Here is a 24,224-nt window from a genome sequence, read left to right as displayed (position 1 = left end):
CAGTTTACAGAATTTGTTTAAAGAATTTTTTTTTGGGGGGGGGGAGGGAGGCTTCTGAAGAAGAGAGACCTATATCTGATTGCCCTTCAAACTTACACAGCTTTATTCAAAATCTACACCATTATAAGCTTGCATTTTTCCTAATTTGAAGTGGGTTTTATTTGTTTTCGTTCAGGTGGAAATTTCATGGTGTTCACTTTAAGAATACATATAAAGTAATTATTCTCTATAATGATTCTGCAGAAAAGTGCTATGTTTATGAAGAATTTTACCTCAGTTTCTTTCACTGCAGTACAATCAAATAAACACATATCTAAAAATTAAGACAAAGGTTAAAAAAAAAAAAAAAGGTTTTTATGAACACCGTTAGAACTAGAACAAACACGAAAATGACAATGCTGACTGTTAAAAACTGAATAATGTTTACTTCATGGGTGTTAGAGACTGGTGCAGGCAGAAAATTTGGTGACTTCTCCAAATTAATGTCGTAGTGCTAATGCACAAGTAACAATTTCTTTCTCACAACAGAATCTCTTGTTGTAGTACTATTTCACTGTTTCTGAAGTAATAAAATACAATTTCATGATTTTTCTAAACTTTCAGTATGGATACCTTAATCTTGTAAAATTTTAATCATAATTGTTTGTCATTTGGCAACTGCTAAATCATGTAATTCATAATAATTCTTTCTCAAGAAAAAGGAAGCAAAAGCACTTTATTTAAAAAAACTCTTCTGATGGAAAACTATTGGCTTGAAGTTCATTTTCCTCACTTACTCTAAATGACATCATTGCATAGCTGCGAATGGGATAAAATAAAGAACTTATGACATATGGAACTCTGAAGCATACTTAGAAATGTTGCCCCATTAATCAAAAAGTATACATAAAATTATACAATTACTTTCTGACTCAAATACTTTTATATATACAGTATAATTCTACATCAAATACATAACAAAAAAATAATTTTTTTTTTTTTTATTTAAAAAAAAAAAAAAAAAACTGACCAAAAAAACTTAACAGAACATAAAAGGTAACTGTTACATATCTCCAACAATCATGCAGGAGCATCTACACCAGTGGTTTTCACACTTTTCCAAACTATGTCCATTTAAAGAGCCTTTATAATTACAGTACAAAGTCTGTAATCCGAGCCTCAGAGCCACATTTTTTTTTTTTTTTTTTTTTTCTTTTGGTACACTTTACACGTGCATGTTTAATGTATAAAGGACGGTATAAGCTAGGCTAAAATTACCTTTACTGATTCTAAGGCATTTCAGTTAATGTTGCAGATTGTGCTGTTCCTTAATCTTCTAATTGGATCCAGCTTATTATTTTTTGCAGATTTCAAAAATTTACCAGAGCATATTATGCATTATTGTACTCATTATTTTTGTATTTGAAATATAATAAATATGACAACCACCTCTCTAAGGTCACTATTTCTGAAAGTGAGCGTGATTTCTGACAATATACATAAACATTAGTACTCCATTTCACTTCTCTCTTCTTCTACATTATTCTACTTCTATTTTCTTTTAAAATGGTCATCTTAGATAGGACTATAATTTTTATTCTTATCTAGTCCCCTTCAGTGAACTTCACAGCATGCAACTGCTAGATGGTTAATACTGAGAGAATTAAATTATTATGTAATGTGAATTTAGAATAATTAAAAAAAATTTTTTTTATTTAAATCAAGGCCAGAGATTGAATTTTTGCTAAAAATAAATTTTCACTTTCAAAGAGGCTAAGATATCAAGTTCTACCTACACCTACTTTTACCCCTAAACCCAGCCTGCTAACTAATATGCAATGCATTATGCGGAGCATTTGTAACAAATAAATTTTAAAATGCTAGAACTTCAAACTTCATGTTAAGATAATTTCTTTAATTAAATTTGTGAGAAACATTTTATACATTTTGTATACATTTGTATTGGGCTAAATCTGATAGAAGATTTTTAGCTTTAAAATTTCAGGTTGAAAACCAATCATCAGAAAATTATGTCAAGCATTGCAGGCACACTATTTTCACTTAAAATTATTCAGGATTTTTAAAAATTATAAATAAAAATTTGTGTTCGGGTTCATTTAATCATATTGCTTTTTTTAGTAGCTACACAGCTGATATTATAAAAATATAATTTTAACTTATAAAAATAAAATATGTGGGAAATCTTTATGTAAATTCTGCTTTAAATTAATTTAAAATTTTTTATTCTATGTATCGTACATTGATATGGCACAATATGTCTCATTTGTATGTTATGTATGTCATCAAGTGTACATGATAAAAAAATTAATAACAGCCTTATATTTCAATAAAAAATATTTATGTCAAAACACTTGCTTAGACAATGTCATAGAAATAAGAGCATTTTCGTAGCTTATAAGGACGTTTTCATCTTGCAAACACCTAAATTCCATTTGCTAGACAGGTTTCATTTTCAAGCAGTGGAAGAAGTTAGAAATAATCTCTCCTATAATAATCTCTTCCGTGTGGCATAATAGTCAGTGCCCTTTGCAACATTTGAGCTTAAAAATAGCAGCATGTGCTGGCTTTTCTTCATAAAGATGAGAGGTTTAATGTAAACCAATTTAGTTCTCAATAAGCCACTTTAATTCTCTAAAGAAGATATAAATTTATTTATCCATTTTTGTGTATGGAGTAGTTTCAAAGTTAGAGAATCCTGGCACTAAGAAATATGTAAATTAATGGGCACAATATGCATTTATTTAAAAAGAGATGAATAATGGTGATACAACAGTAAAAACATGAAAAATTATGATGGGCATTTAAAGTTTTTACATGCTATATCCATACTTTGTATCTGTTGATTATTTAATTAAAGAATAATCTGTTCCTTTAAACTTCTGCTGGTATAACTGGCACAAATTTGGCAAAGGAAGGAGATGCACATAAATTCTGAAGTAATTGTTCAAAATGTTAGGATGACAATTCAAAGCTATTTGGACACAAAATAGTAAAAAATGTTACCAAAAAAAGTTGTTACGTATTGTAATATGCGTAAAGCTAAGCCGTATTTTTGTTTAAAATGTTTCAAATAAATTTAATTATAACTATATTTTATCACATTTCATTGAGAGTATATTTATTTTTTAACTGTAATACTATCGGTCCCATGGGCCAAAGCCAGCCAAATGAAAATTACAGTGCCAGTCCTCAGAGATCGATGCCGACCACACGGAAAGTTCACTGCCGGTCCCCAGGGATCGATGCCGACCACACGGAAAGTTCACTGCCGGTCCCCAGGGACCAGCGCTGGGTTCAACGTGTAAAGGAGTTTTTTTAATCAAAAACTCACCATACAGAGAGAAAAACTGAAAATTTTTCACGGACATTTCTTAATATTTTTAAATATCTTGCTAACGATCTTTCTGTATGTTTGCAACAGTGAAAAACATGGTATAAGATAGAAGGCATTACTCCAAATAAATCAAGCTTTGGTATAACAATCAATATATTTTCTAGCATTCGTTTTACAGCGGCAAGTGCTTAGTTTACAAAGAGTATACAGAATTAAAATTTTTTGGGTTATTTTATTTTTATAGCAGCCTTGATGAGATACAGGAAATGATGGTATAATTCTAACAGTGGATCTTAGGTGACAGCTGCTGTGATAACAAGTGCTGAACAAAAACACACAAATCCCCATTGAAAATATTCCACAGCATACAAATGATAGATAAGCAATCCACATGGAATGTTAAAAAGATTATAAAACTAAAACTGCCTCTTTCCCCCAAGATGGATTCTACCACTTTTAGTACAACTTTGCAGATTGGCAGACAGCCATCCAGGCCTGGGATGCAGGATGATTATGGGGAATAGAAATACAGATGGATGCTTGTCATTAACTAGTAATGCACTTAGAGGAATTCACATGGAAGTATTGTTACGAAAAGGAAGTACCAAATTTTCTTTTAAACAGGATTTTTAGGTAAAACTGCATAAATCAAATTTTAACTGATACACTAGTTTAATGAGACCAAAAACCAAGTGCTCTTTAATGCAGATCACAGTTGTTAGCCTAACTTTTCTTACAAAGAGAGGAGGGGACTCCTCTGTTTGTAAGAAAATTTAGTCTAGCAACTGTGATCTGCATTAAATAATATTTTAATAGGATGGATTTACTAAATAGACATTCAATAAGTAAAACGCCAAAAAATAAAGAGCCGCAAATGCATTCTAAAAGCAAATAAACTGTATAAGATATAAGTAGCAAGAGCAAATTCTCTTTTTGATTTATACTTACTGAAGATCACAATCAAACACATTTGGGGTTTGCACAGACAGCAAATTCTGATCATTGGATGAATAATATAAGTTCAGGAGAGCTTCAGTATCATCTAGTGACATATAATGCCATGGTAAGCATTCTAATGATTTCATATTATTTTGGTGAAAATTTTTCTGAAAAGAAAATCATCTTAATAAAATAAATATATGATGCATAAAAGTTTAAAAGTATACAAACTATAAATTTTTATAGTTAAAAAGCGACGCAGAAACATGAAATAAAAAATATGACATATAAAAATCAGATAAAAAATTAAATAAAATAACTTTCATGATAAATGAATAAATGGCTGAAATGATACCACATTATTTTACTAGTGCTTTAGACAACAAATAAAATGAATGAATATAAAAAGACGGGGCTGAGGGAGAGAGAAGCTTGCTACTTTGTAAAAAGTGGTTTTTAGTATAATACAAAGAGAAGTAAAATTCCAAACACAAACAGTTATATTTACTGTTTAGCAAACCTCCTAGGCATTAAAGTCTTTCATGGGCATGACTGTGGAAGGGTCGAAGGTTTTGACTGCTGCTATGACTCCAAAGCAGACATGTCGGCAGTTGAGTATGACTACCGCTGCATGCTAAGACTCATCCTTGAGCAGTTTTGTATACTTTATTATGAAGTACTTTCATGATGGAAGAGTGTATTACCTTTCTGCCAACCATGCACGTTAGTCAGCTTGTTCCTAGAGACTCATCATCTTCTCAAGGGAAAGTTGACAATTGAAAACGTCCTCAACATATCTGTAAGAGGTTCAGCCCTTGTGCTGTTGCTGCACCCAGCAGACACAGAATTAAAACTGAAAGATGGACTTAAAGATTTTAGGATTATATGTTATTTTTTAAATACTAATTTGAGGATTCTTTCATTGCATCATAATCTTTGAAAAGAATATGCTGATTAATGTGTATCTAATTTACACTGCTCAAAAATTTTAAAACATCAACTACATTTCTGAAAAATACACATATGCTGCAATCATCTTCTTGAAAAAAAATGTCAGTGAATTTCTAGATAAACCTATGAAATCTGGCTTATAAATTATTTTATCCAACTTCAGATAAAAGATAACTGGCTCAAGAATTTGCCCGAGTTTTCAAATCCTTCAATAAAAAAACTTAATTTGCTTGTTTTTCTAAGAATTTCATGTGATAATAAGGGCAGGTGGTCTCTTCAAACTGCTAAAATAATTGAACATCTGCAGAAATGAAATTTTCAAGGTGATCCCGCAAATTAGTTCTCCAAATCCTCCAATCTTTTCAAATCCTTCCATAAAAAACTTAATTTGCTTGTTTTTCTAAGAATTTTATGTGATAATAAAGGCAGGTGGTCTCTTCAAACTGCTAAAATAATTGAACATCTGCAGAAATGAAATTTTCAAGGTGATCCGGCAAATTAGTTCTCCAAATGCTACTGGAAGCTTTGGCCAAACAGCAATATGTTGTTCTAGAGTGTTTCATGCATGCTGGATTAAATTCAGAAACAAAACACAGAGGGAAACAGTGGTGCTCAGGAAAAAAGAAACACAGAGAGGAGAGTACTTCAGCTGTGATATTCATATTCCCAGTTCCTTTGCATCCTTATAGCAACTAATAGTTAAGGGAAATATGAACAAATGCATACAAATCTTACAGATAAAGGCTATTCTGTACAATTTTAATGACACATTTTTATCTTATACAGCCTGCCAAAGCTCCCTCCAGTTCTGTCTCTATGCACTTTTAAGGACAGAAAATAGTTGTCAGTTTCTGCTGTTGGACAAGGGCAATCTTGATCTGATCGCCTGTGCACACTTCCAGTAGTTTTGAATCACTTCATAAGCTGAGAAACAGCAAAGAAAACTGTTGTTGTTGCTGCTGACCCTAACTGGTTAGCCACTAGGCTAGACCAGATCCATGAGTCCAAGAGTTGAAAATATTTCCAATATGAAGGTAGATCTTTTCAACAGGTCCTCGTTTACAAGTCCCAAACAGGTAAGAAGATGTCCAGGAGTGAAACGATTAGTACTACATTTCCTACAGATGGAGTAAATCTTATTTCCCTGGTCAAATTTAAGGCATTTCAGGTGTCCACTTAGGAGCCTTGACAAAGCAGTCTGCTGAGCAATATTACCCCCAAAAGCAACAGCACCTCCCGGCTGCCTGCCAAAGGACCAATCTTGACCTGGAGGAGAATGCCAGAAAGAGGCAACAGTAGATTTAACTTTCAAACAGATCTCCAAAAACGTCACATGCCAGTGGTCAGAGTCATTGATGTAACTCCCTTAGCCACAACATTAGTCATTTCATTGCCACTGAGACCAATATGTGAAGGGATCCATTGCAGATGTACATTGTGATGAGAAGACAGTTTTTTCAGTAAAGCCAAAATACAGAGTGAAGTCTTATCACCAATTCAAGGCCAATTTTGCAGATGCTGGAGAGAAGTGTTACTGTCAGTCAAAATCCAGATATCTCTGTAAGCAGTGCAAGTGTATGCAGCCTTAAGGCTTTCGTCAACTGCTATAAACTCAGACTGAAAAACACAGCAGTGATCAGGGTTTCTAGTCTTAAAATTAAAGCTATTAATATGCGTTCTGATTAAGACTCCACTAATTCCACATTCATTTTTACTGCCGTCAGTGAAAATCTGAAGGGCATTAGAGGGAATGGCATTTAAAGTTTCCAGTGCAACCTGCTGAAGATAATCTGGTAAATCTATCTTTTTGTGGCAAAAGTAGTTAGGTTGTGTGAAAATAGATGCCAAGAAGTCCCTCCAATGGATTGATAGTAAGTTTCAGAGAGTATCTCTCAACAGTTGTATCTAATAAACAGTAGATCTAATAAAATCATGAGATAGGCCAAAGAAAAATGGCAGTTTCTTTTCAATTTTTGATTAGAAACCCAATCGTGAAGAAGTATAGAGGTATGGTTATGAGTAGCATAACTGTGTAGTTTATTAGAGTATTTTGACAGTTTAGATTTGTGTCTCAAATACAACAGTTGTATATCACATTTAAAGAGTGCTATTCAGCTGGGCAGCTGTTGTGTAAGCCAGCAATTAGATGGGCTGCACTCAACAAGCTCAAGTTTAGCGAAATTGGTAGAAGAAGCACAGAAGTAAATCTCCAAGCCAGAATCCAAAATGGGTCTTGTCAGTGACATATGTAAACTTGACAATAGATGAATCTGCCAATCAGTGGCATATATGTAGATTTGACAGTAGATGAATCTGCCTCCCACTCGGTACCAGATATATAGATAAAGGATGTTAAGTCTTTTCCTGCTCTTCCAAACCAGGTTTTGAATGTGTTCATGAACACATTCAGGCATTAATAAAACTGATAATTATCTTTGTGAATCACATGCTTCCAAGAGACAAATTCCTGCTAAATCATAGATTCTTGTAAATTATTATGCTGAAACATTGCCTGAGCCTTATTTCTGCAAAAGAACACCACCATTAAACCTAATATTGTGATATGTTTGCAGCATAACACAGAACTACTAATCCATGTCATATTCTTGAACTCTGACAATTTTACATATTTGGATAACAATGATGTTGTTTTGCATAAGAAGTCTTCTGATGTCTTTACAGATTCATATTTAAGTAGATTTTTAATTATATTTTAAAGATTAAGGAAACATAATGCTGTAAAAACTGACTGATCCTTTAATTTTCGTAATGTAAAGTTTGATAACTACAAAAACAGTATTAAAATATTCCCAAGGTACTGCAACCAAGTACAATGATTTCCATGAAATACATAACTGGCATTTGCAAATTTACATTTCAAGAAATTACAAATGAAATGTACGAATCAGGGGGGGGGAAGCTTTTTACTTTACCGAAAAAAAAAAAAAAGTGATTTTTAGTCTAATACAAAGAGGAGTGAAATTCCAGACATGGGCAGTCAATGTTCGGCAACACACTTACTGGGACCTTTTAATAAGTTTCCAAAGTGAGGTGTATCTGGCATTACAGTAAAAAGCAATAGAATGCTTCATGGCAAAATTTCCCAATGTGGCAAACAATTTTTACTCTTCAAGCATAACTTTCTCTAACAGAATTCTTTTCAATCAGATAGAAATCTTTCAATGAAATATACACAGTAATAAAATAAATAAAAGTATATGATCAAATTATAACAGCTAAAATTTACAAAACAGATATAAAGGAACTAAATGAAACTAAAATGAAAGCTGTTGGAGAACTAGTAGGTTTCCCACCTCCCAATATCATGTACTAACACTAATTTCAATTAGAACAAACACTGGGGATGATGCACTTTGTTCATTGCTGTTTCATCTAAAATGAGAGGGTATATGAAACTATTGTCACTTCATAATTACAGTACACTGAAAACCAGGCAATTATGACTTATGTCTTACCTAAATTGTGCATGAGATACATTTATATAAAGTGAGGTAAGAAAAGGAGTACTGTCTTCCCGTTTCTAATTCAAGCCAATATACAACTTTATGCCCAATGAGGGTATTAACAATTAAAAATTAAAGAAATGGAAGCCAGGCTACTATGACATGACCCATCTTTGTGCCACAGTCACATTTCTATCCAACTGGGGGGGGGGAGGGAGTATTTTCTTCTAACACCAATCTTTAATTCAAACTAAAATATCAACTTTATGCTCCAAAAGTAACTTGCCATGAATCTGTGACGTCACTGTATAGTACAGAGGTTCTCAAGTAAGGGAGAGAGGAGTGGTCGGTTTTTTTAATTTAGCTATTAAATATTTAGTTTTGTATGCTGTTAAACATAGCATATTATTTAGTTTTGTATGCTGTTAAATATATAGATTTTTATTTAGCTATTAAATATTTAGTTTTGTATTTTTATTTAATTCATTTGAAAACAAAAACTGCTTTTATTCAAGTTTTAGCATTTTCTCTCTCTCTATATATAGCTTAATTTACAAAATACATTAAAAATAATCTAAATATGAATAATTGCACATGCATTTTTTTAGTTTTGGAGAGGTTGAATGATCTTCTAGCAATGGTAAAAGGGGTGCATGAGGCAAAAAAGTTTGAGAACCACTGGTACAGTACAAGATTCCTCTCTTGAAGATAAGTGGACCTGCAAGCCCTTTTTAGCTAAACAGCTGAAATTCTACAGCTACACACAGTTTGCAGAAAAAACTCTCTTTGAAATCCAAGTTAGTCTTAATTAACAGCAAACCACTAAAAACTTTAAAAAAAAAAAAAAAAAAAAAAAAAAAAAAAAAAAAAATTATTTCTACGTAAGTATCACTATTGAGCACAAAACTATTAATTGCAATTTATACATTGACAAATAAAAATTATTACTTTATTAAGAGTTTCATCACGTCCTGATATAATTAACAGTTTTCCCAGAGTTCCAAGTGTTCTTCCTATATAATCTGGAGGTTTAGTTGCTGAAATGCTTTCCATAACTCGTATCCAAGGTATTTTCATACTTATCTTTGCCAGAAATTCTTTACTCTCTTTTATGTCACTCTTAAGAACCTGAAAAGTGAGATTAATATTTGATTAAAATTGTTGCACATTCTGTGTACATATTCATATAAAGGAATGAAGATTCAATAGATCAATCCTAAATTGTGCTAAATGAAGTAAGCTAAATGAAGATTCAATAGATTTCTATATACAATATGAATATAATATATAATAAGCATATAATATGAATGGGAGTGCATCAGAGTTCTCAATCTTCGTATGTATCTAAAACTGTCATTTATCTATTTTATTTTGCAATGTATACTTTGAGCAACTTTTCTACATCAGTAATTTTATAATTTTTAACTGACACTATTACCATTTTCATTTTAATTGGAAATAAAAAGCAGTACAAGAAAGTATTTAATATAGGCACTAGAATAATAAATGACAGTACAACAGAAAATCAGAAATCTGCAATGCTTGGAACCAGAGATTGTGTGGATTTTAGGATTTTGCAGATTTCAGGACAGAAAAGACAAGTAATAATATTTAGACTAAAAGTGCAAAATAAATAGGAATATTAAGGACATATATAATAAAAACAATTAATAACAAATGAAATATTTCAATTTTTTTTACATGTTTCAAACATTTTTCAGACTGAGGTTTGCTTTAAAACTTCAGGATGCTCCAGAGTAAGCTTTTTTTAATAAATTATAATGAGTTATCACAATCTCTTGCTCTGTGACACAGCTTGGTTGTTTTAAAATTTTAGGTATTTTTCCATATTTTCAAAACCTTCATTAAAAGATATTTTCTCACCCTTATCAAATTCACTACCTGTGTCAGTGTTAGAATCATTTCTTGCTATGGAAAGTTCAAATCATAGCCAATAATTTCACCATCAATCATTTGACATGCCAGTGTTGGCTCATCAAGACACATTATCAATTTAACATCTTCATGCAAATTCTCCTCGTTTGTTCCTTCTTTCAATATATAGAAGCAATTCTCTTGCTTTAACTTTTGCTGCATTGGCCCTAATACCAAAACATTCACTGTCAACATGCTCAGTTTCAAAAAGCAGAGATGATGGTCATACACTACATTAGCATTCACTAATGTTCTTTGGTAAGCAGAACTCCACGATTCTGCTAACAAATAAATGCAGTCTTTGCTGGTGAAATGTTTTTAAAATAATCACTAAGTGAAATAGAATGGTCTTTTGAAAGAATTTTTTTCAGAACTCTGATTTGTAGTTGTATTTAATACCGTGTATTAGGTTTAGGTTGTGGTCATGAGTTGGATCAATGATGTAGTATTTGGGGCTAAAAAAGGGCCATGATATGATCGCACATTAAAATGGTTGAATCTGAATGTGCAGAGCAGTTATCTAACAATAATAAAATCTTGCAATTTGACAGTAACCCCACACTGTTACAATGCCTTCCAGCTTCTATAACCAACATGTTCCATTAACTATTCGATCATAAGCTGTTTTGTGAACCAAGAATCTGTATTATTCCTGCAAGTCATGGGTAAGAAGTTTACTCCTTTCAGAGCTCTGGAATTGGTGTTCTTACCCACAACCATTGGTTTACATTTGTAAGTTTCAGCTGTTGCTACATATTAAAATAGCAGATATTTTTTTTAGCTCTTTTCACCCCTGATGGCACCATTTATTTGCTTGTCACAAATGTCTTTCTTGGCAAACATCACCAAAAAAGTAAAGCATCATCCATATAAAAATCTGTTCTGGGCTAAGATTTCTTCTGACACAAGCACAGAAAATTCACCAATAAATTCTGCAGCATCTTTAACTGCTAAAAGTTTTTCCCACAGGTTTTCAAATAATGTATCCTGTGTCTTTGTTTAAATCTGTTTGGCCAACCCCGATTGAAACTACATGTCTCCTCTTTGAATCAGTGTCAATCTGTTTTCCCTTTTCTCTCAGGAGTGGTATTAAAATTGGTACCCCATCACACTGTCACTGCCAGAATCACTCATACAAGACAGCATTTTGGCAATTTTATCTCATGCAAAGATTTCTGGTTTCGGATTTGGGTGTTAGAATCACTGTTGCCATAAAATTTCAACAGCTTTTCTTTTTTCCCCGTATATTATATACAATCCGTATCACAGTTCTGTACAATTCTGCTATAAACCTAGAAGTAGCCCCTTCCTCCATCTTTTGCAAAATGTCTACTTTTTGCATACCTTCAGTACAACATGTTTACGTTTTTCAATGCTGTAAGCATGAACAGATTTCTTACTTGCCATTATATCAACAAGCACTGGAATTAAAAATATTTTTAATTTTATCTATAAATGATCTCGATAAATTAACAAAATAGTAGCCCTCAACAGTCTTGTGAAATAACAAAGCTAAGGAAATACAACCACATAAATCATGAACTTGAAAGAGAATTTGAGTGAAGTCATCTGCTTCATAACCTCTATGCAGATTGGCGGGGAGAAAAACATTTTATCATATTGTCAATGATTTTATAAGCACATCAATTATAATGTCATTATTCGGTAAATACGTACCTTTTTTCCCCAGTATTCTGGTCTCCATACTGCGGTTTCCTGAACCAATAAACTCAATGTTTACATTCAGAGGTTGCATGGATTTCAGGTCGGCAAGCTTTTGGTACGTACGTGACTGCATTTCTAAATTACCAGATTGATATCTTTTTTTTTTTTTTTTTTTTCCTTTTACCCTTCTTCTTTTCTAGCATGCAAAAGTGTTTTAACCAAAAACCTGGCAATGACCTACCTTAAAGCATAAACTATGAATAAACAACCACTAACACAGGTAAAAGAGACAGACCGGAAATTTGGGTTAACAAGGTTTTTAAACGTAATTATAATGATTTTAATATGTACATGTTTTAAAAAGTTCACTCACTTTACACATTCCCTCAATATCCTCAGAGTTAGGGTGAAACTGATGCCAAGGTAAGTCAAGAAATTCAGTGTGGCACACTGAAACTAAATAGTGTCGTAAACCATGTGACACATAGGCTTCAATGTAAAATTCCCATATGTAAGACAACAAACACCTTTCACAGTTCTGTTCTGTAATCAAAATATTAAAAAAAATTTCTTAAATTTATTTCATAATATTTATATCAAAATTTATTAACTGAGCAATGTAAATAATATTAGATATATGCATATCAGAATATGTCAAAATTCACAATAAATAATGGTGTAATACAAAACTTAATTTAAAAATCTTAATGAGCTTAAAAGCAACAAGACTTTCTAGAGCTTTAAGTTTTAAACATTTAAAGCACTTAAACATATGAGAGTAAGTTCATTAATAATTTTTAAAAGTATTACATCTGAAACAATTATTACATTACTTAAAATCAATGATACATATCTATGTTTTCCATAAAGTTCAAGACACCTAGAAGTAAGAAAATCAATATTACATATATTTTCAATTAAAATTAGAACTTTAATTGTCTAAAGGCAACTTTAATGTTCAATATAAACTGCTCATAAGAATTACAGGATACCATAATTTTGATTTGAAAAACAACATAAATTGTTTATATGAAAGGGGGAAATGATTAGAATGCAAATTAGCAAATACCAATTTTTTATCTCAAACAGCTACATTATAGTTTGTATTGCAGACTAAGGTGTGTGATGCATGAGTGGAACTTAAGAGTGCATTATATCACTTATCTGCAGCATAAACTTCTTAGATTCGTAGTTCAAGTATTTCAACCCAAACTGCTTGAAACTGGCTTCACAGTGTTTACCTTACAAACTTACATGTGCACTTCACAACAGAACACCATCATACTGCTCAAAACAGGTTAAGTACAAGTGCATGTGAATTGAAGAAAAAATGTATACAACAAAGTTTTCTAAGACAAGACATATTTCACTGTGCATCCTGATAGTTTAAAAGAAACAAATGACTCATAAAAGTTTATTATTTAGACAAGAAAGTGGCTTATTTTTGAGAAAGCTGAATGATGAGCTAATATCTTTATCAATGATCACATTGGTATCATCATCAGAAATGAAACATTGCCTGCTAAGTAGCAAAGGAATATGATTTTTAGACACTTTCTTTTTCTCTTATAATGCAGCAATCAAATAAAAAAACTATTTCGTGGACAATAACTGCAGACTATACTGTGCTTAATTCATGGACAATTTCCAGTTTGATGACAGAAACATATGAGTGGATTGCCTTCTACATGTTCACCAGACATGAATCCCACACAGTATATGAGACAATTAAAGGACTGTCCTTTCCGAAAACAAATAATTGGCAACCCTGTTGACGAGCCAGCTAACATTACTCAAAATTAGTTAAAGAACTGACTACTATTTTTCTGCAAAAATGGAGACATATTCCAATAAGTATTCCAAATATACCAAAATATAGTTGGTAGAATTCTTAAGAGAGTAGCCACTGTCCAAAAGGGTTCTACTTCACAGTAATTTTTACCACACATTCATGTATGCACAGCATAATTTTATTCTAAAAATATCTGGACACTCTTGATCATATACATGATGTTCAAAATTAGAGCCAATTGAGAAGAAAGTGGTATTTGCTGAAGCATAACATCTCTTGATAAAATTATAAAATCTGCAGATGCCCATTTCTATACAGTGGTTGTTTGAAATATTTATTGCCAGTCTTTCACTGTCCAGCATAATTTTCTGCATGTAATGACATTTGTATTTGATAGGGTGCAAGTTGAAAAATGGTAGTTGAGCCAGCAGGTGAAAACCAAAATTAGCCAAAAATATGAAGTGTAATATGCATTAAATGTGAATTATCTCAGCTGGACAAGACAGGTAGGATAACATACCTGAAATATATTGTAAATTATGAAAGCTATGAATATAACCAGCCACAGACATGGAAAACAGTTTGCCAGGAATTTAGACATTTCTCTTAAGTGTTCTTGCAGTCTAACAATTAACATATCAAGCAATCATTCAGAGATCCTGCATTAGATTGCATTGTACTGTTTATTTTCAAAGGTTTGTTCAAACTTCTAATAGTATCAAGCAATCATTCAGAGATCCTGCATTAGATTGCAGTGTACTGTTTATTTTTAAAGATTTGTTCAAACTTCTAATACTGCTATAAGTTCAAGACAATAATTCTCAAAGATGTGAAATTTTATTAGGTTTAACAGATACTTGTAATTTTAAACAGGAATTATGCAAATCTTGGTTTTATTCATAAACTTCATGTGTCAGTTCTGATGAATGCATGTAAAACTCCCACTTGAATAACTAGAGTCAGATACCTCATGCATACATTAGATGGAAATGATTCTACAGTTTTTAAAAAGTAGAAATTCAGTAGTACTTTAGTCTGAACCATTTTACACAAATTCAGTTATACGTTAAAGGTAACTGATTTTTGTTATTTAATGATACATTACATAGACATCAAAATTGAAAACTTCAAGACAAAACATTTTTAAATAATTTTTTCCTTAAATACTAAAATACACTGAAACATATGCTGATTTTATACATACCAACCAGTTTTTCCTGGAAATATCGAATGCACATTGCAAACATGCGAAACATATATTCTGCTTGACTACTTTCCTCATCAGACCATGGAAAAGATATATTATCTTCTTTTATAGTTGGATGCAACCACGGATAAAACATCTCATGCACACTTTTCCATAGATCATGGATATCTATTATAACAAAGAATACAGCATGAATTTCTAAGCAAATGAAAATATTTATACAATACCCTATAATATTATTACAATTTATGAACTTGTGCTGCAGAGTAAGATTGATACTGATCTCTTGTGCTTGTTCGATGAGTCACTGATGGTGGCAAAAAATCATTCAACTATTTACAAGAAATTGTTATTAAAAAGTATATCAAGAAAGCATAACTTTATAAAATGATCAACTGCCACATACACTGAAATTCTATGCATTTGATTATTGACAACAGAAACCATATGTAAGAAACACAAAACTACATTAAACTGTATAAAAAGTCAAAGGAGAAATGGCAATTTTTTCTGCATGCTATTTTTATTTATTACTACTTAATTTACATTTTTTAAATCAACATGACATATTAGCAATTTTAAATAGATCCTAATGAAGTATGAAAACAGACAAAAATGAGAAGTTACAAGAGAAATTTTTAAATTTACAATTACTTATTAATGTTTATCTCAAGGGCCATCAATATTTTGTCTGTTAATGATGTCAGGTTAGCACTACAAAATCTATTTTATTTATTGTAATGTCTTATATTTATACACGATTAAACAACTTTTATGATTGCTTATTTATTTATTTATTTTATTGATTAAAATAATAGCAGAATTGATAAAAGGACAAAAAAAAGTTTCAAGATCACAGCTATGCAGTGGATCCTAAAAAAACTATCAAAACAAGTTTAAAATCGATCGCACAGATTGACTAAGTCAAGTGATCAACTACTGAATTTTGGATCCAAATGAATTTTAAATCATATCATTCAGCATCTCTCGATAATGCCTTTCTATTCTCTTGATACTTCTACTTTCTCTCTTTCTCTCAATAATGCCAACCTTTCTAAAACTATTACAGGAACATCTTAATATAAGCTAGGCAATTATTTTTATCATTTTAGATATTAAATTATAAGTTTTCTACATTTAACAAAACCTCATCATGCCTTTTGTGTCACATTCCAAAACTGTGACAATATCACCAACACTAATGCAAAAAAGACAAATTTCAAATATGTGCTTACTTTTATTCGATGGTAGAATTCAGTAGGTTTCAAGTTAACTACTTTCAATTTGCTTTAGATAGAAAACATTAGGTCAGAAAAAGTTCCTGAATCTTCTGACAGACGATGTATTTAGGAGTAAAAAAACAATTAAAATGTACATTATGAGATACATGCAAAGTCTTTTTAAAAATGATTACACATGATATCATGGAACAGATTCTTTATTTTTTTAACATGACAGTTTGTACAGTCAAAAGTCGTTAATCCGGACTCGTCAGGACTTCGGCGATTCCAGATTATCAATTTTTCCGGATTATAGTTCATCAGTTTAAATCTGGTAAGATGGCATGCAGAAATTACAAAATTAAAAATATGAAACCATAATTTATGGAATAAAGAACATTTATGATCTAAAGGGTATCAAAATTTACAAAAAGAAAAAGCTTAATATTTATTTGTTTACTTTATTAAACATTTCTTTCAATGTAAGTTGCTTCGTTTCATGTGATAATACTTTCTTTTTAATTCTATTAAAGAGACATAATTTCTTGTTTAGTTACAAAGTTCCGCTGTTCAAGTCCTATAATTGCTGTGTTGAGAATACCGACTAATTTGTCAATCGAAATGTTTTCGTTTTCAATAACCTCTGGGTCACTTTCTTCACTATCAGAAGTGAATTATAATGACGAGGAACTTGATTTAAATCCTATCAAAGATGAAGTACATCGAGATGAAATACTACACTTAGTAAGGAATTATAAGCCAAATAAAATAAAAACATCTGCCCTGAAGATAAGGATAGTGCTGACAGATCAACTTCCAATCCGCAGCGTGAAATTGATAAACAGATTTCGAATTTCGAAACATACTTTCGCTTTGTAGATACAAATTACATATTAGTAAATATATATCGGACATTCTATTTGACATAATCGAAAATTCAAACTTACTTTTATGAAATTGATCTAACAGTCTGCAAAAAATAATAAGCCGGATCCAATTCAAAGGTTAAGGAACAATGCAATCTGCAACATTAACTGAATTAGATAATTTTAGCTTAGCTTATACCGTCTGTTACACATTAAACGCGCATGCGCACAAACTTATTCGCAGCCGCAAAGGTCTTAAGTGCACTCGTAAACGCCTGTGCGACGCATGCGCAGAAAGTTTGTAGCTTTCAGGTCTGGATTATGGGTGTCCAAATTAACAACTTTTGACTGTAATTTAAAGTTTACACTTTACACTGAATGACATATTCAGGCTGTAATTATAATATTATTAAGTGATTCAAAGTAAAAGATTTTACTGGAAACCTGAGAAATGGATGACATGAAAAATACATAGAAATGGTAATAAATTCCTTTTTGCTATTTTGCTGAATATAAATGCAAAATTGTTTCTTAATGCTAAACAATTATTTAAACCTTACATATCATATACTGTGGAACTCTGGTTTATGAACAAATTTTCAAGATGGAAAATTGCTTGGATGAGAAACAATGTCTTGAGATAAGAACAAGTAAGCTGGAAAAAAATGTATAAGAAATGTGATATCATACATCAATCGTAGCACCCCACCTAAAAAAAGGAAGATTAGATAGATTCTAGACACTAAACAGGAATGGTATACTAAGACATTTGATTTATAGATATCATACATGTGAATTTATTTTATTATAAACTTGTACACAGTGTATGAATAAATATTTTTAAACAAGATTTGAATGAAGACTGATGTAGGAACACTGCTTTACATGTAGAATTTGGTATAAGAGAGTTATGATCTGGAATGGAACAAGGTTACTTCATTTTTGAACTGCCATTTGTATTACATATTGATACTTCAAAATTCAGTGGATGAAAAACCTTCAGAAAAAGAGATAGAAGAGGAAATTTTCCCAGCTATTTGATCTGTGAAATTTATGCAAAACGGGGTAAGGTGAAAAGGTTCATTATTTGCAATGCTAATGTCATTTTTTGTCTTAGGAACATTTAACTCTTTCAGGACGGGTGTCCCATATATGCATTCCCTAAGAACGTCTCTTACAGCCGGGCGTCCCATCCACGCATCAGTAAAGATTGCATTCAGAGGACGGGTGATGCGAATACGCATTTTAAGGTGGAACGTTTTTCTGGAGGCCACTAGATGGCATCCTGTGTCCATTACTTTTGAAATGAACATAGTTTTAGGTTCCTGACCTTGAGTTTGATATATTCTGCTTGCTTTGGTAATTTACTCATCAGCTGTTCGAGGGTGGGTGGGGGAGCGTGGAGGGAAAGCGAAACAGAGGTGGGCTCTTTAAATTGCTGTGTGCTAATGAAAACATTCTCGTATCTGATTTATATCCAATGCCTTTTTTTATTCTATTTTTTCCTCTACTATGTACGGTCTTATAGGGTTACTGTGTGGAGTTTTTTTACGTTTTGCATTGCCTTCAGATATATTTCCGTTCCTTCTTTTTTTATTTAGAAAACCCTCAGCTCCAGTCTATTATGGCGGGAAGGCACTATTTATCAGAGGAAGAATACCCTCATATGGTTAATGAACCATTTTACTAACGCAAATGAGAATACTGATTCATTTTTTAAAGAGTTAAAAAGTGATACTTTTTCTAAGAGTTACAAAGTGATACATCTCTAAGCTTCAAGATTTACCACACTAATTTCGATGGAAACAATGCTTTTGGGTATGAATATTCGGAATGATGAAGTATCTTGTGGAATGAATCAAGTTCACAAACCAAAGCTTCAATGTCAATTGGATTCATATAAAACTTCAAAACTTGAGACTAAAACAGGAAATACATTTTTATTAAAATACTAGTAGGAATTCTGCTCACAGTAGATTCCAACCACCTTCTTCTGAGGGAGATTACTTTAATTAACTGATTAACTATGAGTCCTCTTAGGATTTATAATCCAGTTAATTTGATGTTTTTTCCTTTTACAAAGTGTTTATTTTTAATGCACCATATTTAATGTTACAATAGAAGTTTTCTTTTACTATTTTTATTTTTATTAATCAGTTTAAAAATTTGTAGTTTATCTAATATCATTTCAAGAGCATTTATTTAATTTCATTCTGCATAATTGTTATGAGATTTGCTTTCAACCTCAGTGAATTTTTAAACAGATTCTGAAATTGAATTTCAATACCAATATCATTACAACAGCATTTTGCTTCTGAGCATGTTGAATATATATATTTTTTAAATTTTATTTTTATTTATTTATTTTTTGTTTAAATGTTACAGATTTTAAGAACTGTCCTTTTAATTTTTTATTTAATTTTTACATTATATTTTTAGATCAAATTTTCATCTTTATTATTGCTTCTGTTTTACACATTTTATTTTTTGGAAGTAGTCTAATTAAACTGAAACTAATTATTATTACAGTTTTATGCTTTTTTGCTTATGATTTTATGTTATAATTTTATTAAAAATATTTTTCCAGCTCTTATGGTTTCAGAATTTTCATTATTATTTTTTCATGCTTCAAATTGTTTATATATACTTTTTTTTGGGGGGGGGCCTTGACACAAAATAAATATTTTTACTTTTTAAGCTTCTAAAATTTAAATTTTTTTTGTACTACTGAATGTGCAATTTTTTGCACATTCTGAAATTGAATTTCAATACGCATCAATGACAAAAATAGTAACAAGTAAAAACTATTTAGTAGGAACATGAAACAAAATTGAATCAAGAAAAGAAAAATACGAAGTTGAATCTACATCATCCTAAACACACCGTACGAAAACCGAACATTTAATGTTATTGTACACAATAACTAATTATATAATTTGGAAGAGATAAATTTTAAAAAGGGAAATATATATATATATATACACACGAATCCTTTTTAATCTCAAATACATAATGCAGTTCATGTGAAATTTCAGAAATGACACATTATTTTCTAACGTACAAAATTTACGCACTGCAAATTGCATCAGGAGAAAGTTCTTTTTTCAGGGGGGGGGGGACAGCAGGCACTATTTTGTCTTTTTTCAACATTGGCCACTCATAAGGCCAGAAGTGATGGCCATTTTATTGTGGAGGCACCTTATAGATAGCCACCTTTACCTCTTATGAAGGGATGGACAGTTACTGGATGTGCAAATAAGTTTTGAGCAATTTTTTTTTTGGAAACTTTGAAATTTTATTCGGAGAAATTGGAAGAATGTATTTTATTCAAAGTATTGTCCATAGTTAGCTAGGACTTTTCCCCATCTTTCAAGTAGCATACGGATTTCCACGCTTGAAAGATCCCTCGCCTTTTGAGGCAAACTGACACAATTCTTGGCTTATTCACATGAAGTGAAGTGCTGCTTGGCTAAGTCATGAGTCAAGTGGACATCGGAAGGAGTAATGTCTCTGGTGAATATGGCAGGCATTGAAGTGCCTTTAAAGTTTCCCAGACAACTCTTGCAGCATGCAGGCGAGCATTGCCGTTCTTAAAGATACCCATGGCCATGAGATGCTTTTAAATTGCTGAGTCACTCCCAAGGTTTTGGCAAGCTCCTCTAGAGTTTGGCACGAATATTGGTCCAATAACCACTCCAACACAGTGTCTCTAAACTTTACTGGCCTTCCTTCACACTCTTTGTTGATGTCACATTCACCCCTTTTAAAGCACCAAAACAGTAGTTATATGTTTTTAGCATATTTCTCATATGATATACGCAGCAATCGATGTCCATCAGCTGCAGTTGTCTTCAAATTAAAGCAAAAAAGAAGCGCTTCCCGCAAATTTTGTTTTGTTAGTACAAAAGCTGACATGGGTTGAGCACAAAGTTTGCGAAATGAAACATGTTGTTTACATGTCAGCAAAATGATTTTTGGATGGAAATGATGGCACTTTAACATGAGTATAGTTACTAGATTGTCTGATAGGATTTAATGCTAATAACGCCATCTTAAGTAAATCCCTCAAAACTTATTTGTACACTCAATACAACCATGCCTTCCTCAATACAACCATGGATTTGAGCTTGGGCCCTTCAGTAGTTGACTTCCCAACCACTATACCATCAAGGCAGCTATCAGAAGAAAGTAAGGTTTTGAGAAAATGGTTTATTTTTGTCACAGTTGGCCAATTTCTTCCATGGCAGATAAAATTAGCTGTACGAAACTGATTTACTTAATTCATATTAATATATTTTATTCAAATATAACACTACTATATTATTATCAATTAAATATTTTCATTTTATGTATATTTAGCCTCATTTGAATCCCCAGAATAATCTTCTTTAATTAATACATGTGTACATATACATATTCACTTTTTTTTAATACTTGCTCTAAGATCTGCTTTCACATCAATGAGTCTGGATTGATTTCGAAACTGAAAGCTCATAATAGTAGTAAAAATATTAATTTATTTAGAAAGAAAAAATAAAACTGAATTGACTATTACAAAACTGAGTCTATCCATCAAGATATAGCCACATACTGCAACAAGATGAACCTTTTTTTAGGGGGGAGATACAGAATACAATAAACCAACGGTTCTCAAGCTTTTGACTAATGCATACCATCTAAACAAAAATTGAAAAACTTTGGTACCACACTATATTTTAAAATGATTATTTTTCAATTTCTCAATATTAAAAAATATATATATATTGCCATTTGCACAACCTATTAGCTATTTGTATTAAATATGCACACATAAAAAATATTAGATTAAAATTTGGTTACCATTTTAATAATCAAAATTTAAGTTATAATACCTTCATTCTAAAAGGTTCCACTTTTAATTTTGTTCTACATTTATTTTTCAAATATAACATGGAAGGAAATCCTTTTTCAAAAAAAACAGGTTGTGCAAAAAGGCAACAAAAAATTAAATAGCTTTATTTGAAATGCCTTTAAATACTTTTTTTGGGAGGGGGGATCAGCCAAAAGTTAGTAACGTGCTATTTTTGAAATCTTCAGTTAAAGTTCGATCACAGGAAATTTTAAGCAATTATTATTTTTCTTCCCAAGATAAAATTTAATAATTTAATAGCTTTATTTGAAATGCCTTTAAATACTTTATTTTTGGTTCAACCAAAAGTTAAAAAGTGTGTTATTTTTTAAACCTTTAGTTAGAGTCCCATTGCATGAAATTTTTGGCATTTGTTCTCCCCCCCCCCCAACAAGATAAAATTTCAGGTAAATTTGAACGAAATGCATTTCTAATCTAATTTTTTTTTTTTCATATTTGTTGGAAAAATACATGCTGAACTTATTTATCAATGCAAAACAATGATTTTTATGATACTGATTTTTCTTTTATTTTGAAATTATTTTTGGTTAGAAAACTTTTTAAAAGTGTTTTTACCACTTTTATAAGGTTTTCTAATGGAAAATAATTTAATATAATAATAATTAAAATCTTAAAATATCATTATCCAGTTCTTTGATTATTAGCTTGAGTTTTTTTATCATTGCATTTATTTTATCGCTAACAGTAAACAAATTAAAACTTTGTCTTTGCAATCTTGTATTTAATTCATTTAACTTTCCAAAAATATCAACTAAATATGCTAAACGGTCCAACCATAATTTACTAAATAAACATTTTTGCAATTCAAATTTTGAATCCCTGACGAAAATTTGAATTATTGATCAAAGTTCAATGCCTCTGAATAACCACATTACTTTGGAATATAAAAGTTCACTGAAACCATAGTTCATGTTCCTGCCAATCTCGTGACAAAATCGTAAATGTTGATGAATTTAAAGCTCGGCTTTTAATAAAATTAACAATTTTCACAGCTTGATTCAAAATGATTTTCAGTTTTTCGGAGATTGTTTCTGCTACTAAAGCTTCCCGATCAATGAAGTAGTGAGTAAATTTAGTTTCAGGTGCGACCTTTTGAGAAATAACACTGGAATGTTTTCCTGTTAAAGCTTGAGCTCTGTACTACTGCAGCAATGCACTTATTCCAAGGAATAGCCTTCTCAGACATAATATTGTCAATAATTTGAAAATTTCATTTGCAGTTGCTCTATCATGAAGAGATTCACAATATAAATACTTTTCCGCATTTCGTTTATTTTCTTCGAAACATACGTAAACTAATAATTGAACAAAGTTTGTTGTATCAGTACACTTTCATCCAATTGCAATGTGAAATACTCACTGTGTTTTATTTTTTGAATAAGTGCCTCTTTTATGGAATTTGCCATTTCATGAATTTGTTGATTTACTGTATCATTTGATAACGGAATATTATTAAGTCGATTAGCTGCTTTTTCTTTGAGTAATGTTAAAATGAAATCTTTAGCTGCTGGTAATACAAAGTTTTCTCCAATAGTGTGAGCCTATACAGTCTTGGCAATTCTTAGGCTTACTAGGTAACTGACTTCCAAAGCTTTACTACTGGAAGTAACAAAACCTTTCATTACTTGTTTACTATTTTTGAAATCCGATAATTTCTTCTTAAAATATTCTTCATTAGTAATCATTCATTCAGTATTTTTATTTATTTATTTATTTATTTTGCATACCACCTATTATTTTCTTGCGTACCAACAGTTGAGAATCCCGGCAATAAACTATTTGAAATTCTGAAAACTATTTTTTAAATATACAATAAAAAATAATTGGTTTTTAAAACCTCAAACTGTAATGATGTGATGATAATTTTCTCAGACAGTAAGTGTACAAGGAAAAAAAATAATTAATATCAAATCAGTAAATGAATACGATTTCTACCACACTT

General features: G+C 31.2%; 1 protein-coding gene across 2 annotated transcripts in view; it reads right to left on the bottom strand.

Moving 5' to 3' along the window:
- Positions 1–24,224, bottom strand: part of Epg5 (ectopic P-granules autophagy protein 5) — a 342,575-nt gene that overhangs the window by 16,549 nt on the left and 301,802 nt on the right. For both annotated transcript variants that reach the window (XM_085816957.1, XM_085816958.1), the window contains exons 39-42: positions 15,285–15,455; positions 12,662–12,831; positions 9,637–9,816; positions 4,283–4,440 (exon numbers count right to left, since the gene is read on the bottom strand). In XM_085816957.1, coding sequence (XP_085673083.1) covers positions 4,283–4,440; positions 9,637–9,816; positions 12,662–12,831; positions 15,285–15,455 — 679 coding nt within the window. The remainder of the gene's footprint in view (positions 1–4,282; positions 4,441–9,636; positions 9,817–12,661; positions 12,832–15,284; positions 15,456–24,224) is intronic.

The sequence above is a fragment of the Stegodyphus dumicola genome, chromosome 5, assembly GCF_044657685.1.
Source record: "Stegodyphus dumicola isolate Sdum_Otavi_A_Nest chromosome 5, ASM4465768v1".
Lineage (NCBI taxonomy): Eukaryota > Metazoa > Arthropoda > Arachnida > Araneae > Eresidae > Stegodyphus > Stegodyphus dumicola.
This window is presented reverse-complemented; position numbering and strand designations above follow the sequence as displayed.